General features: G+C 56.3%; 1 protein-coding gene across 1 annotated transcript; it reads left to right on the top strand.

Annotated features, from left to right (window-relative positions):
- The first annotated feature begins 9,722 nt into the window (after positions 1–9,722).
- CRYBA2 (crystallin beta A2) lies at positions 9,723–12,716 on the top strand. The gene is made up of 4 exons (XM_055398466.2): positions 9,723–9,883; positions 10,718–10,859; positions 11,950–12,092; positions 12,569–12,716. Exons 1-4 carry the CDS (start codon positions 9,723–9,725, stop codon positions 12,714–12,716), a joined length of 594 nt encoding a protein of 197 aa, XP_055254441.2.
- Positions 12,717–13,525: the final 809 nt, after the last annotated feature.

A 13,525-nucleotide genomic window follows, 5' to 3' on the forward strand; every position in this document is an offset into this window, starting at 1 on the left:
CCAGGGGCGGGGACTGAGCAGGCCGTATAAAGCGCGCTGAGCCGGGGCTCGGGCACAAGCTCCGCGGCGTGCGCTGGGGACCAAGCCAAGCGGGGCCGGGCCGGGCGGGTGGAGGGTTGCCAGGAAGGGAGGGGCGGACCAGGTGCGCACCTGCAGTGGCCGCCGCGGCCGCCGACGTGTCAGCCGCAGAGGCGCGCAGGTGAGGGCGGCGGCTACCGGGCGCGCTCGCCGAAGACCAGGACCAGGAGACCGCCGAGGGCCGCAGCCGGGCCCCGGAGCCCCCGCTCCCGCCCCGCGACGAGCCCCTCGCACAAACCGGACCTGAGCGTTTTGTTCGTTCGGCTCGCGTGAGGCAGGGGCGGCCTCTCAGCACCCGCCCGGGGGCCCGGGCCGATCGCCACGCAGGCACCTGTCGCCGCCGCCGCCATACGGGTCGGAGAGGCTGTGCGCCGCTCCCCGGGGACATCCGGCTCCCATCCTGCCCCGCCCGCCCTGCCCTGTCCTGTCCTGCCCGCGGCTCGAGGGCTGCCCGCTTCGATTTCGGATAGTGCGGGCCGGCCGAGCCAGCTCCACCGGGTGGCCTAGGGGGTCTGGGCGCCAGCTTAGGAGTTCTTCCGGAGGTGGAAACCCGGGTTTCTAGTCTGGCTCTCTCCCAGGACTTCTGTGGTCTTGGGCAAGTCATTTCCCGGCTTCTCCTCGGATTTTCCCACTTGCACAAGGAGAGGGGTGTTAGTCTGGCCTCTGGTGTGGGGCCCACCAGTCCCCATGTTCTGGTTTCTGGGCTTTTAGCAATGATTTTGAGCCCCTTGACCTGGGAAGTTGGAGGCTCGCGAGGGGTTGGAGCAACAGCTATGAGGGGTGGAAAATCTGGGCGGGGAGCTAGAGTTACAGCTGGATCAAGTTCAGTTCCGCCTCATGTCTTTGGTGCTGACATTCTGAGGGTGCGCTCCCTGCCATCTCCTTGGCCCTTCTTGCAGTCTCCCCAGCTCGGAACAGACTGCTTGAGAAGGACAAACACAAGGTCTGGTAGCCCTTGCCTGCTGGGGGTCCCAGGCCCTGAAGGTGACCGCCTCTCCCAGACTTCATAATCACAAGGTCTCTTGTTTCAGTCAGCTGGGGGTTGGGTGGGTCTAAGTGGCCCTCAGATTAGGTGGGAGTTCATGGGTCATTAGCTGCAACCCAAATCTAGGACAGGCTGCCCCCTTTTCAGTGACTCAGTGTTAAGATCTGACAGGAGAGAGAAAGATGAAGATTGCGCTAGACCCCCACCCCCTGCTTGGAGAACCTAGAACTCAGGCCTGGGGTCAGTTGAGTCCCTGTCCTTGATTCCTGGTGTCTTCCATTCCATTCCCCCAGAATTGATGTCGATGCTAAGTCAGCCCCAGAGACAGGGGCTAGTTGTAGGTCAGGGGTGGAAGGAAGGTTCCTTGGACAGCAGTAGGGAGCTCCCCAATTTCTCCTAAGCGTGAGGAGGCATCATGAGAAGGGACTGTACCCCCAACACATCTGGGTCGAGGAAGCCCCCAGGGGGATGGGAATGAGGGTCAGGAGTCGCTGGTCCCTTCCCACTCCAATTTGAAGTTTCCTGGGGGTGCTGGCTTTCCCCCTCTACCTTCCCTCCACTTCACTGCCACCCCTCACCCAGCTACCCGCAGGTTCCACGGGATCTGCTGAGTCTTGGCACAGAGAAAGGGAGGGGGAGGGGATGAGATGGCTCTGACAGATCCCAGGCAGGGCTGGGGAGAGGGCGGACTGCAGGCTGGATCTACGTGCAGCAACCCTGGGGCAAGAGGGTGGGAGGAGGCCCATGCATGGGTCCCAGGCTGGGTGTGTGCGACTCCCATCCCGGCCTCCCTGACCAGGCTTCTGTCCTGGGCCCAGCCCTCTGCTCCTTGCCTGGCACTGATTGATCTGCCTGTCAGGGGCCTGGTCTGGCCCTGGCACATCTTCCCTCTGTCTGGCTCAGAGCACTGCCCCCCTCCCTGGGATTCCAGGCCCTAGGGCTGCACGACAGAAAAGTCTCCCCTTGGAATGAACCCCGGCCCCCCCAACATACAGTGTTTCACCAGTGGACTGGGGTCTGCCCCTATAACAGAAAGCCACTGACTCTTCCCCTGCTTCCAGGGAGGGGGAACGGTGTCCGCAGACCTACACCTCCCCATCCCCCCAAGACCCGCATTTCCTGGATGTGGCCAGGATCTGGCCTCTCCACCCGGTCCCTCCTCCCCTGCCGACCCAGGGGTGGAGTCTCCAGGCGCCAGGCAGGCCTGCAGGTGCTGGGCTTGAGGAGGGGGGTGCTTAGCAGCTGGTGTTCGAAGCAGGGCGTGGGGGGGGGGCACCCCCTCCCCCATCCTGCTCAAAGCTGGAGCCTGCTTCCTGTCATCCCTGTCAGCACCCTGGGCGGGGGAGGGGACAGGTAATGGAGGAAGTGGAAAAAAGAAAAGAGCACTTGGAGTGCGGCTTCAGGGGGAACTGGGAAATCACCAATGATGAAGGGAGAGGGGAGAAGGATGCGCAAGAGATGGGGGAATCCAAGCAGGAGCACCGAGGGACAGACTGTGGGTGCAGCCCAGCGGGCGTGGAAGATTTCAGCGTCCAGAGAGGCTGTAACCGCCACTACCCCCCAACCTCAGGCCTTGTGAAAGTGAGAGCTGGAGAGAGGCCAGAGACACAAAGAGGCAATGTGATATAACAAGGGATGTACACTCCAGAGAGATGGAGATATTTGAAGATGTTGGGTCAGAGGTCAGGGTAACCAGGGGTGGAAGCTACTGTGTGTATGGAGGAAGGGGAGCTATATGAAAACAGCTTCCATCCCAAGCCTCGTCATCAGGATGGGGAGGTAGCATCCCCATTCCCTGGTAGCAAAGGAGAAAGCTACCCAGAGCAAAGGAGAAAGAGGTGGCTTCTACTTAAGCTGCAACTGTGATCCAGGGCTGGAAGGGGAGGTGACACTCCTATCTTGGGGACACCCATATCGCCCCAGTAAAGGGCGGAAGGTGAAGAAGGGCAAAGCTCAGGCCACAGTGAGGAGTGGGAGGTGTGGGTCTGACTTCATCCCTCCCCCTTTCTCTCTTGGCCACCGCTGAGTAGACAGCTGTGGCAGCTGCCCCTGGCCCCACTGCCCAAGTGTGGATTCTGCCCAGCCTTGGAACTTCTGGGTGTGGAGGCCGCCCAGGGTCTGTGTGCAGTGTGGGGACCCGGGAGTGGAGGCACCGGGTGGGGGTGGGGGTGTTGTACACAAGCGCTAATCCCCAATCGGGCCAAGGCAGAACCAGAGCCTCACTGACCTTCTCGGAGATTAGTCCCCATGACAACAGTGGCAACTCGCCCCCTCATTCTGGCTAGGCCAGGTGTGTGTGAAGGGTGGGGAGTGGGGGGGCAGGCAGAGGCTAGGGAAGGAGGGAAGGGAGTCTTCCCGAGGCATCACAGGATCACAGGAGTAATGGTTGGGAGGCCCCTCCAGGATCAGCAGTTAGCTTAGTTTTCAGGTACAAAACTCGCCCCAAAAGAGGGAGTGACCCACCCAAGACCACATATGGAGCCAGGAAAAGCACTGGGACCACAAGTCAGGTCTCTTGTTCCACCTGGAGAGCAGAGGACTGAGCAAAACAAAAGAAATAGGGATCCTCCATCCTCCCCCCACTGAGCTCATCATTAGAGTGGCTCTAATGGCGAGAAGCAGGAAGGTTCCCCATTCTGAGAGCCAGGCTGCCTTCCACAGGGCATGTATTGGATGGGGGGACATATATGGGATGTCCCATATATGCACCTAGGCTCGCTGCCCTGACTCCTCCCCACAACCCAGCCCACCCCCAGGAGCAGGGGGCACGGAAGGGGAGCAACAGGACAGCAAAGCCAGTTATAACCACAGCCACCACAACAGTAACAGTGAACATTTATTTGATACGGGTCAGTGCTGAGTTTTACATGCATTTAAATCTTCACAACAATTTTAAAGGGAAAATTTGAGAAGTACAAGTTCATCCAGCTTATTAGCAGGGGAACTTGGATCTGAACCCAGGACGCAGCCCACACTCTTCAGTAACCCTTCAGTGTCTGTATGATCGTGACTGGGTGACTCTGATGACCGTGGAGTGGGTGGTATGCACAATGAAGGTCCAGGAGGCACCCAGCACGGTGGCTGAAACACCGTACATTTGACTAAATATTTAAGGAATAAAGGAGCGAACAAACATCTGCCCGTAAATCAGCATGACTGTTGAGGTGTTTGTTGAGCCTAGGAGAGACCGTTCACGTGGGACGCATGTGGGATCCGTCTGTGTGAATGTGTGCACGTGTGTGCCCTCTCCCTGCAAGCCCCGCCGTTCTGCTTCTGGGTGAGTGGGTGGTGGTGAAAGCTGCTTCCTACCTCCCTGGATGGGGCCAGTTCTCGCATCCCTCTGAGGGGTAGAGAAGAAGCGCTCTGCTGATTGAGGGACAGGATGAGGAGTCTGTGTGGGCGGGGCTCTCACCCCTTCTGGACCCACCTCTTTAAGGCCCAGCTGTCAGACCCAGCCAGAGCTGCGCTAGTCTCTCACCCGTGTTATCTCTGTCTCCCAGGAGACTAGCCCTCACAGCCCCGGGGAAGGTGCTCACTGCCTGTTCCCTGCTCCCTCCCGATCTTGGGTGGGGGTGGGGAGTGGAGGAGCAGGGCTGCAAAGGAGGGGCTGGCAACGGAACAGGGTGGGGGAAGGCACCATTCACAGAATTTGCATCTGCAGTCACCAAAGCCTGGGCTGATTTGCCAGTGAAATGAAGGAAAGGGGTGGGAGCAGGCAGACTCGAGGACATTGGCCACCGGGCAGGGGCCCTCTAAGCTGCCCAGCAGTACTGTGAAGTCGGGCAGTTCAAGGGATGGGGCCCTACGTGAGAAGGGTGTCACTTCTCCAGGGATTCTCAGCACCTTTACCTGGGATGGAGACCTCAGTGAAAGTCCAGGGTTGCATTTGAGGGTTTCTTCGTAAGATTTATATTTCCCTGTATGGGATGGGCATCTGAGTGGGATCCAGGGCCTCACTGAGGATACAGGACTGAGTCTTAGGGCTTCTCTGTGGGATCTTAGGGTGCTTCTGAGATGAGTGCTTTAGTAGAATCACGGAGAGGAGGAATCCTGAGGATTTCTCTGTGGGACCAAAGGTCCCTATATGAGATGAAGGATTGGATAGGGTGGCAAGTTCTCTTTATGTAACGAGGTCCCGATGAGATCTTGAGGTCTCTTGGATGTGTAGACCTGAGGACACTTTTTTTCTTTTTTTTTGTCTACCTAACTCCCTCCCCCACCCCTTCCCCATGAAAGGCTGTGGATGTGGAGGAGGTAGGGGTGACGCTGAGCTGGCAAACAAAGCCACCTGTGCATCCATCCTTCAGGAAACCCTGAGCACAACTGATCTGGGAAAACAAACAGGACCAGCTGCTGGGGAGGTGGCGGAAGGGGACTAGGAGGGGAGTGGGTGGGGGAGGCTTGGGAGTCTGGAGATGGATCAGCTGGTGGAGAAAGGAAGCAGGAAGGGGGTCCCCAGTACCAGAAAGGGACAGGGATCCCAGAGCCCCATTCTAGCACACCCGGCAGAGCTGCCCGACAACCCCTTTTCCTCAGGGGTTCATCTTCCCTTTCTTGATGACTATGAGGACCAGCAGAACCAGAGAGGGGTCTGGAGGGACATGAGGAGCCTGAGAGAGGTCCAGAAATCCGGGCAAATGGCTATGGGCGGTGTTGGTAGCTGTGCCCATTTCTGAGAAAACCGGTGAGGACAGGTAGAACTAAAAGCCATTGACTATAGTGTATCGGTGGTGGGACCTACACACCATTTTCCTGATGAGAGAACTGAGGCAGAGGAGGGAAGAGGCCAGCTAGGGCCTCACAGCCACTTAGTGCAGAGCCAATATTAGATTTTAGGACTAGGAGAGAAGCCATGACTATTCTCACACACAGGTCTCCATCTCAAATTCCAGCTGGAATTCTAACTTGGATCTCAACTGTGTTATCTGCCCCCAAACATTTGAAAACACACACACACACATTTGAAAACACACACACACACACCCATCTCCTGTGTGTGTGATATGGAATATGGTGATCCAAACTTGGATCTCAACTGTGTTATCTCCCCTCAAGCCTTTGAAAACACACACACACACCCCACACCCATCTCCTGCGGAATATGGTGATCCCGCCAACACCGGATGGACTGGAAATTGCTTGGATCTCAACTGTTATCTCCCCCCAAGCCTTTGAACACACACACACACACACACACCACCCATCTTCTGTGGAATATGGTGATCCCACCAACACCTGGACTGGAAATTGCCCTCCCAGCCCCAGCTCCTGAACACACAGTGACTGGCCTCTGACAAACACTCCCGAACCCTCGGGACTAGCACTCACCGTCCGCGTCACTGACCAGCGCAGACGCACAGCCTGACGCAATCGCCTCCCGCGCCTGCTGCACCTCCAGACCTCAGCCTCCCATCAACTCCCACTTCCCTTGCCCACGCAGCTCCGGCCTTTGCGCGGGCGTTCCACCCAGCGCGGCCCGCGCGCCCCCCCTGGTGGCCGAGTCCAGACTTGCTGGATCGAGACCGGGGAGGAACAGAGAATGTAGAAGAGCGGTTCTTTCGATCCCTCACGTGTCACCACTGCTACAGTCCCACTTGTGAAACCGAGACTAAGTGCTTGGAGACGAAGAGTCTAGGACTGTTTCTTGCGTTTTTCGATATTTTGCGTTTCCCCTTTTCTTGGCTTGGGAAAAGTATACCTTATTTGACCACACCCCCTCTAGCACAGGGAGTCAGGGGACTGGGCATGGTTCTGACTTCACCTGCAATCAAATTGGGGTTGTCCCTGCTCTGATTCTAAAACTTCCAAACTGGACTTTACTCCCTGTGTTTTAGGGCCTTGTACTTTTGGCCTTCACCTTCACACACATCGAGATCCTGGACAGTAATTTCTCAACAGTGAAAAAAGAGACTCAAGGGAGACCCAAATACCCCCGTGCCTGCTCTCAACATGCCAGAATTTCAAGACTGGGGAGGTCGGCAGGATGGGCAAAACATCACCCCCTATTCACGGCAGCGTTTCCTCTACACAACATTCACCGCGGACCTTTGGTCCAACCTGACCACCCTGTTCACTCGCTCATCTGAGATGTTTTATTGAGCAACTTCTGTGTGTCCTGCACTGTGCTAGGATGGAGAGAAACCACTGAAAACAAGAGTCACACAGCCCCTGCCCCTTCAAATGGAGCTCACACTCTAGCACCAAAGGAAACACTCCATGCAGCCTAGAGGAAAAAGACAACTTTACAGAATAATAAATGTTATAAAGAAAATAGGGTGATGTGAAGGACAGTAAATGTCAGGAACAGCATGACCCAGCTGATGAAAAAGGAGCCAGCATGCCAAGACCTTGTGACTAAGACACTCCAGGTAACAGGAACCACCAATGCAGAGGCTCTGAGGCTGGAGTGAGGATGGCAGTTTTGAGAAAGCATGGAAGACAGCGTGGTTAGACTTCTGGGTCTGTAGCATTGGCATCTGGCCTGTGAGCCCCTTTAGTCACCAGAAGTTGGGTGGCAAAGCACTCCAGTCTAATCATGCTCTGATACTGGCTAGCTGTGTGGATTTGGAAAAGGCCCTGTGCCTCTGGGAGCCTCTTCCACATTTCCACATGGTAAGTTCATCCAAACTTACCATGTTGGACCATTGAGCCTATAAGGGAAGCACTTGGTTCATGAGGAAAACGAAGTATTAGTTTCCTTCTTTCTCACCCCTACACTTCTTCTGGCATACTCCCTTTCATTAAGGAAAACACAATTTTGCCAGAAACTTTTGTGGCTCATCAACAACCATGATGGTTAGGAAATTCTGCTGCAAGTTGTAAGGAAATTTCTTTCCTGGAACTTGCCTTGGGGATCCAAGCCTTTCCCCTTAAATTTCCCCCTCCCCAGACCCTACCTTCCCCCCCTCCACTCCCCCAATGCAGTGGGTTTGGGGTTAAGAAACTAGGAGGCCGAATTGTGCCTACTCCCTGGAGTCGGACTCTTTGTGACCCCCCAGACGGTAGCCCACCAGGTTCCTCTGTCCATGGGATTCTCCAGGCAAGAATACTGGAGTGAGTTGCTATTTCCTACTCCAGGCGATCTTCCAATCTTCCCGTCTTAGGGATCCTACCCCCTCTCTTGTGTCTCCTGCATTGACAGGTGGGTTCTTTACCACTGCACCATGTGGGAAACCAAGAGCCTAGGATCTATAGTCAAAACGGAAACCCCAGGGTCACACTTCAGCTGGGCCACTTCTCAGTTGTGACACCTCCCGGACTGCGTCCAGTTGTTATCCTCTGGGCTGCAGGATCTTCTGTGAAACGTCAGCAAACAGCAGCGTCGGACTCAACAGATCAGTGCGAGAATTAGTTGAGATCACACACGTAAAAGCTCTGAGCGGAGGGTGTGACCCGACCTAGGCACTCAATAATCAGCTGCTAGCTCTCAGGCTGAAGTTGGGGCCGGGGGTCCCAGACCCAAGAGCTCCACCTGGTGGCCGGCTGCGTCGCAGTTCCAGCCGCGCATCAGTCGAATACCTACTGCAGCGCATCATTAAGCAGGAAGCATCACTAGGAACAAAGCTAGTGGAGATCGTGATGGAATTCCAGCCGAGCTATTTCAAATCCTAAAAGATGATGCTGTTAAAGTGCTGCACTCAATATGCCAGGAAATTTGGAAAACTCAACAGTGGCCACAGGACTGAAAAAAGTCAGTTTGCATTCCAATCCCAAAGAAAGGTAATGCCGAAGAATGTTCAAACGACTGCCACTCCCTAAACGCTTTGTAAATCCGTGCTTTCCCCCGGGCGCTTCATTCCCTGCGCTCAGCGCCGTCTTGCGGCGAGCCTTGGTCATCACCTCTTCTCAGCACCATCCTGCAAGAAAACTCTGGGAGCTCTGGAGCGGAGTCTGGGAACTCGAGCTTGAGAGGAACAGGGCCGCAATGGCCCACCTTCCAGGGAAAAGAGGGCTGAGGGTCGTAGGAAGGTCGCTTGTGGGGAGCCTTGTCTACTTCCTCCCTAGCGTCGCCCCAAAGAGAAGCCTCGACCTAGGGCTGAAGAAAAGGTGGTTTAGACGCTGGAAGAGTTTCAGCATCTCGAGTCGGGATAGCGCGGTTTTAGCGGGATGGCCACAGGGTGGCCTGGCACCTCTATCCCTGAGGGTCTGGGCCAGTGAGGGTGCGCCTTGCCAGGCTCAGGCCCCCCAGAAAGAAAAAGCGGAGTCAGCCTCGGCTGTGGCGGGCCCCGGACGCGTGTCTCAGCACTTTCTATTGTCATCCCCGAGGGCTGGGGCCAGGTCAGCGGCTGCGGGAAAGGCCCCGGCCCCACCCCCACCCCCGGGGACACCAGAGCTGACCGCAGCCTGCCCGCTGACTCAGCTCCCCCCACCCGGGCGGGAGAGGGTGCGGGGACGGGGCGAGGCCTGGTATAAAGCCCCGCACGCCCAGCCCTCGCGCAGCCTCTCCATTTCCGTCAGGACCGCGCTCACCCACCCACCTGGTGAATATTCGGAGCTGGGGCGGGGTCTCTTCGGGCGGGGAGGGAGAGATGGAAAAACGGTGCTAGCAGCTCGGGTCCAACCCGCGGGTCCTTCACCTCCCCCCGGGGTCGGGCGGGCCTGGGCCGGGAGGGGGCTCTGGCGACGCTGAGCGCCTGGTCCCGTCCTTGTCCACAGCGCCATGAGCAGCGCCCCTGCGCAGGGTCCCGCGCCCGCCAGCCTCACGCTCTGGGATGAGGAGGACTTCCAGGGCCGCCGCTGCAGGCTACTGAGTGATTGCGCCAACATCGGCGAGCGAGGAGGCCTGCGCCGGGTGCGCTCGGTCAAGGTGGAAAATGGCGCGTGAGTGAGGCCCCAGGCATGGTTGGGCTGGGTTGAGAGGCGCCAGGCTCCCCTGGCCTAAGCTCCGAAACTGGGACCTTGGCTCCCAGCCCTCCATTCCCCAGACTGTAGAGAAACCCTGCCTGAGAGAGACCCACCAAGATGGAAAAACCCTAGGTGTCCTCAAAACTCCCCACCAGCCCCAAGACAAATCATGACAGAGATTGTATCCTCGTGTGAGCCAAAGGATAAAGGCAAGAAGTGACCCTTGACAGGACTCCGTGAGGCCACTTTGAGCCCTGAAGGGGTTAGTTCACAGAATAGTTTTGTCCTCTCCCAAGTTAGATGGCTCTAAGCTTATTTTAACAACAACAACAACAAAAAAAAAAACAAGCCAAGTTCCTTCCTCTCCCCCCACCCTGGCCTTCGAGAAAGCTGAGGCCCCAGAGCTATTGCAGTTTGTTGCTATCACAGGTTGCTACCACAGGTTAGGGGGCTCCTTACACCTACCTTTGCAGGGACCTATCCTTGAGGTAGAAGTGCTTGTTCGAGTGATTCTCATAAACTGGAAAATTCTTTCCAGCCTGGAAGCCCTGAGCTGGAATCCTGGACCCCTCCAGCCCCAGATAGCGGCCGGCTTTGGGTTTCTAGCCTCTAGAGGGACTGGGTTGCCTTGGGATGAGACTGTCAGGGGAAGGGCCTGTGGTGGAGGAAAAGATCGGTTTCCCTAGCAAGCAACGGGGTGTGAGGCTGGCGGGGAGGGGGGGTGCTGGCGGAGCGGGGGGGGGGGTTGGGGGAGAGAGGAATGAATGAGGCTGGGGCAGAGGCCTCCCAGTTTCCCTTATCTTCCCCCAGTTGGGTGGCCTTCGAGTACCCTGACTTCCAAGGACAGCAGTTCATTCTGGAGAAGGGTGACTATCCCCGCTGGAGTGCCTGGAGCGGCAGTGCCGGCCACCATAGCGACCAGCTGCTCTCCTTCCGGCCAGTGCTCTGCGCGGTAAGCACAGCCCTCCCCCTCCTCCCCTGCAGCCTAGCTTCTAGCTCCAGGTCCTGGCCCCAGCACAGCACCTGGGAAAGACCGTCCACTCACTGTACAGGGGTGTGTAAACACAAATCCTAGACGGGTAGCCGTGGCATTACTTCTCAGAACCGGAGAGTTCTCCAAAAGTTTAGACTGTGGGCCTAAACCAGGCGTCAGAAATCAGCACCATGGACAGCGCCACAAACGTGCCAGTCTTGTGCTATTCTCACTTTCAGTCGCCCACACTTGTCAGCGAGTGCTTTTATTTTCACACAGCCCTGTGAGGTCGGGGTAACTGTTGTTAACCTTATACATAGGTGTGGAAATGGGGCTCGAAGGGCAAAGTAGTTTGCCTCTGCTCACAAAACTTAACATGAAGACAAGACTGGAACTCAATCAGGGATCAAGGTTGAAAAAGGGATGGTCTAGGTGTGTATGTTTCGGGGATGGGGGAAAGGATTGTTAATGAATCAAATGTACTGGAGGGGAGGAGTTGGGGCTGTGGGGTGGAGGACAGAGGGCAGGTACTGACTCAGGCCAGGTTCTCCATTCCAGGAAGACAAGGAGTCCTGCAGGGAGAAGGTCCTAGGACAAAGGGAGCCCAGACTCAACAAACACTAATGATTCTGCCATCACTCTTCGCTGGGTCCTACCCTATGAGTGGCTATGCCCAGGGTCCTGGGCAGGGGAGTGGATAGTCAATGAGACCTTTGGGAAACTGTCTTGCATAGTGGACCAGATTTCTCTTAGGACCTCTAATTTTCCTTCTGCAAAACAGGTCCATGTCACAAGATTCTTTATTTTTGACCTGGAAGGGTCTCTGGAGATCCCCCTTCTAGTCTCACCACCCCAACCTAAAGCCATAGAAGGGACCAGGCTGGGGACCTCTGTGCACCCCAGCTCCCCAGACTGATGTGGAGCTGATGGAGTGAACTCTGGGTGTGCTTATAGACCCTGTCTTCACTGCTTGTGTTGGGCAGGAGGACTGGGGGAGTGGGCTGAGAACCTATCCATTAGCACCTCTTTGGAGGGTCTGACCTGTCCACTTCCCCTTCTCATTCCTCAGAACCACAGTGACAGTCGTGTGACACTGTTTGAGGGGGAAAACTTCCAGGGCTGCAAGTTTGAACTCAGTGATGACTACCCATCCCTGCCTTCCATGGGCTGGGCCAGCAAGGATGTGGGTTCCCTCAAAGTCAGCTCTGGAGCGTGAGTCCTGGGACTGCAACAGAGGAGTGGAGCAGGGAGGCAATGGGGACCAGGGAGGAGGGTGAGGAAAGGTGACAGTGCTAAGAGACACAATGAACACACATGTTGGGGGATGGGGGATTGGAGGAGTGAGGTCGTGGGAGACTTAGAGGCAAGGGGAAGTGAGATGATCGAGAAGATGGGAAGGGAGGGGGCAGGTCATAGGAGAATAGGAGTCAGGGGAGCAATGTGGGGTAGAGGAAGGAATTGAAAACCTGAGTGAGGATGCAATGGAGGGTGGGAATAGGAAATGAGATGAGGAAGGTATTAGGAAGACCTGGAGCAGTAGACAGGGCAGGGAGAGACCATGTAGGGAAAACTGAAGCCATGGTTTTGGAGGTGGGAATTGGGAGCTGAGAAAGGAGGGCCGGCAATGGAGACATCACTTGGGGTGGGGGTAGAGCCTACTTATCACCCCTGTGCCTTCACTCGCCTAGGTGGGTGGCCTACCAGTATCCCGGCTACCGGGGCTACCAGTATGTGTTGGAGCGGGACCGCCACAGTGGGGAGTTCCGTAACTACAGTGAATTTGGCACCCAGGCCCACACTGGGCAGCTGCAGTCCATCCGGAGAGTCCAGCACTAAGTTTCACAGCCCCAGCGCCTCCCCTGAGGACCCTCAATAAAGGCTCTTGAACCTGCCTGCCCCTCTTGCCTCCTTCTTGGTGTCTTGCTTTATGACCTTCACCCTCATCTTTCTGAGAGTCCTTCTCTGCCAACCTGACCATTCCCTTGGGCTCCAGGATCCTTGACTATGGAGCATACACTGACTTAGGATTTTAAGTGGCTGAGATGAAACTGCTTCTAACCATCCCGAGGAACTTGTTAAATGCAGCCAGCCCCACATCTCTCCACGATAGAGACCTATCAGCTTGGACCAGGGGGTCCTGTTAGCCCAGATAGCGCCTTTGCCATCCTCTGGTTTGAGTGCACACAAAGACACAGCAGGGCTTGTAGCTGAATTTCAACCTTCACACAGCCCGCCTGGGCCAGGCACCATCATACAGGGATGCTGCTGCTGCTAAGTCACTTCAGTCGTGTCCGACTCTGTGTGATCCCATAGATGGAAGCCTACCAGGCTCCCCAGTCCCTGGGATTCTCCAGGCAAGAACACTGGAGTGGGTTGCCATTTCCTTCTCCAATGTGTGAAAGTGAAAAGTGAAAGTGAAGTCGCTCAGTCATGCCCGACCCTTAGCGAACCCATGGACTGCAACCCACCAGGCTCCTCCATCCATGGGATTTTCCAGGCAAGAGTGCTGGAGTGGCTTGCCATTGCCTTCTCTGATCATACAGGGCAGGACATCCTTAATTCTGTGCAGGAGCCCCTTTGGGCTCCTCTCTAACCCCCACCCCTCACAGGCATTTCCAACCTTTCTCTTCATCCTGGCTCCCTAT

This window comes from Moschus berezovskii, chromosome 2, assembly GCF_049115385.1.
Source record: "Moschus berezovskii isolate FMDL1 chromosome 2, NW_MosBer_1.0, whole genome shotgun sequence".
Lineage (NCBI taxonomy): Eukaryota > Metazoa > Chordata > Mammalia > Artiodactyla > Moschidae > Moschus > Moschus berezovskii.

Excerpts from the sequence above, each read along its gene's own strand:
- CRYBA2 (XM_055398466.2), top strand. The coding sequence starts at position 9,723 with ATGAGCAGCGCCCCTGCGCAGGGTCCCGCGCCCGCCAGCCTCACGCTC. Across the intron at positions 9,884-10,717 it reads GTCAAGGTGGAAAATGGCGC|TTGGGTGGCCTTCGAGTACC; the intron begins GTGAGTGAGGCC and ends ATCTTCCCCCAG. Across the intron at positions 10,860-11,949 it reads TCCGGCCAGTGCTCTGCGCG|AACCACAGTGACAGTCGTGT; the intron begins GTAAGCACAGCC and ends CTCATTCCTCAG.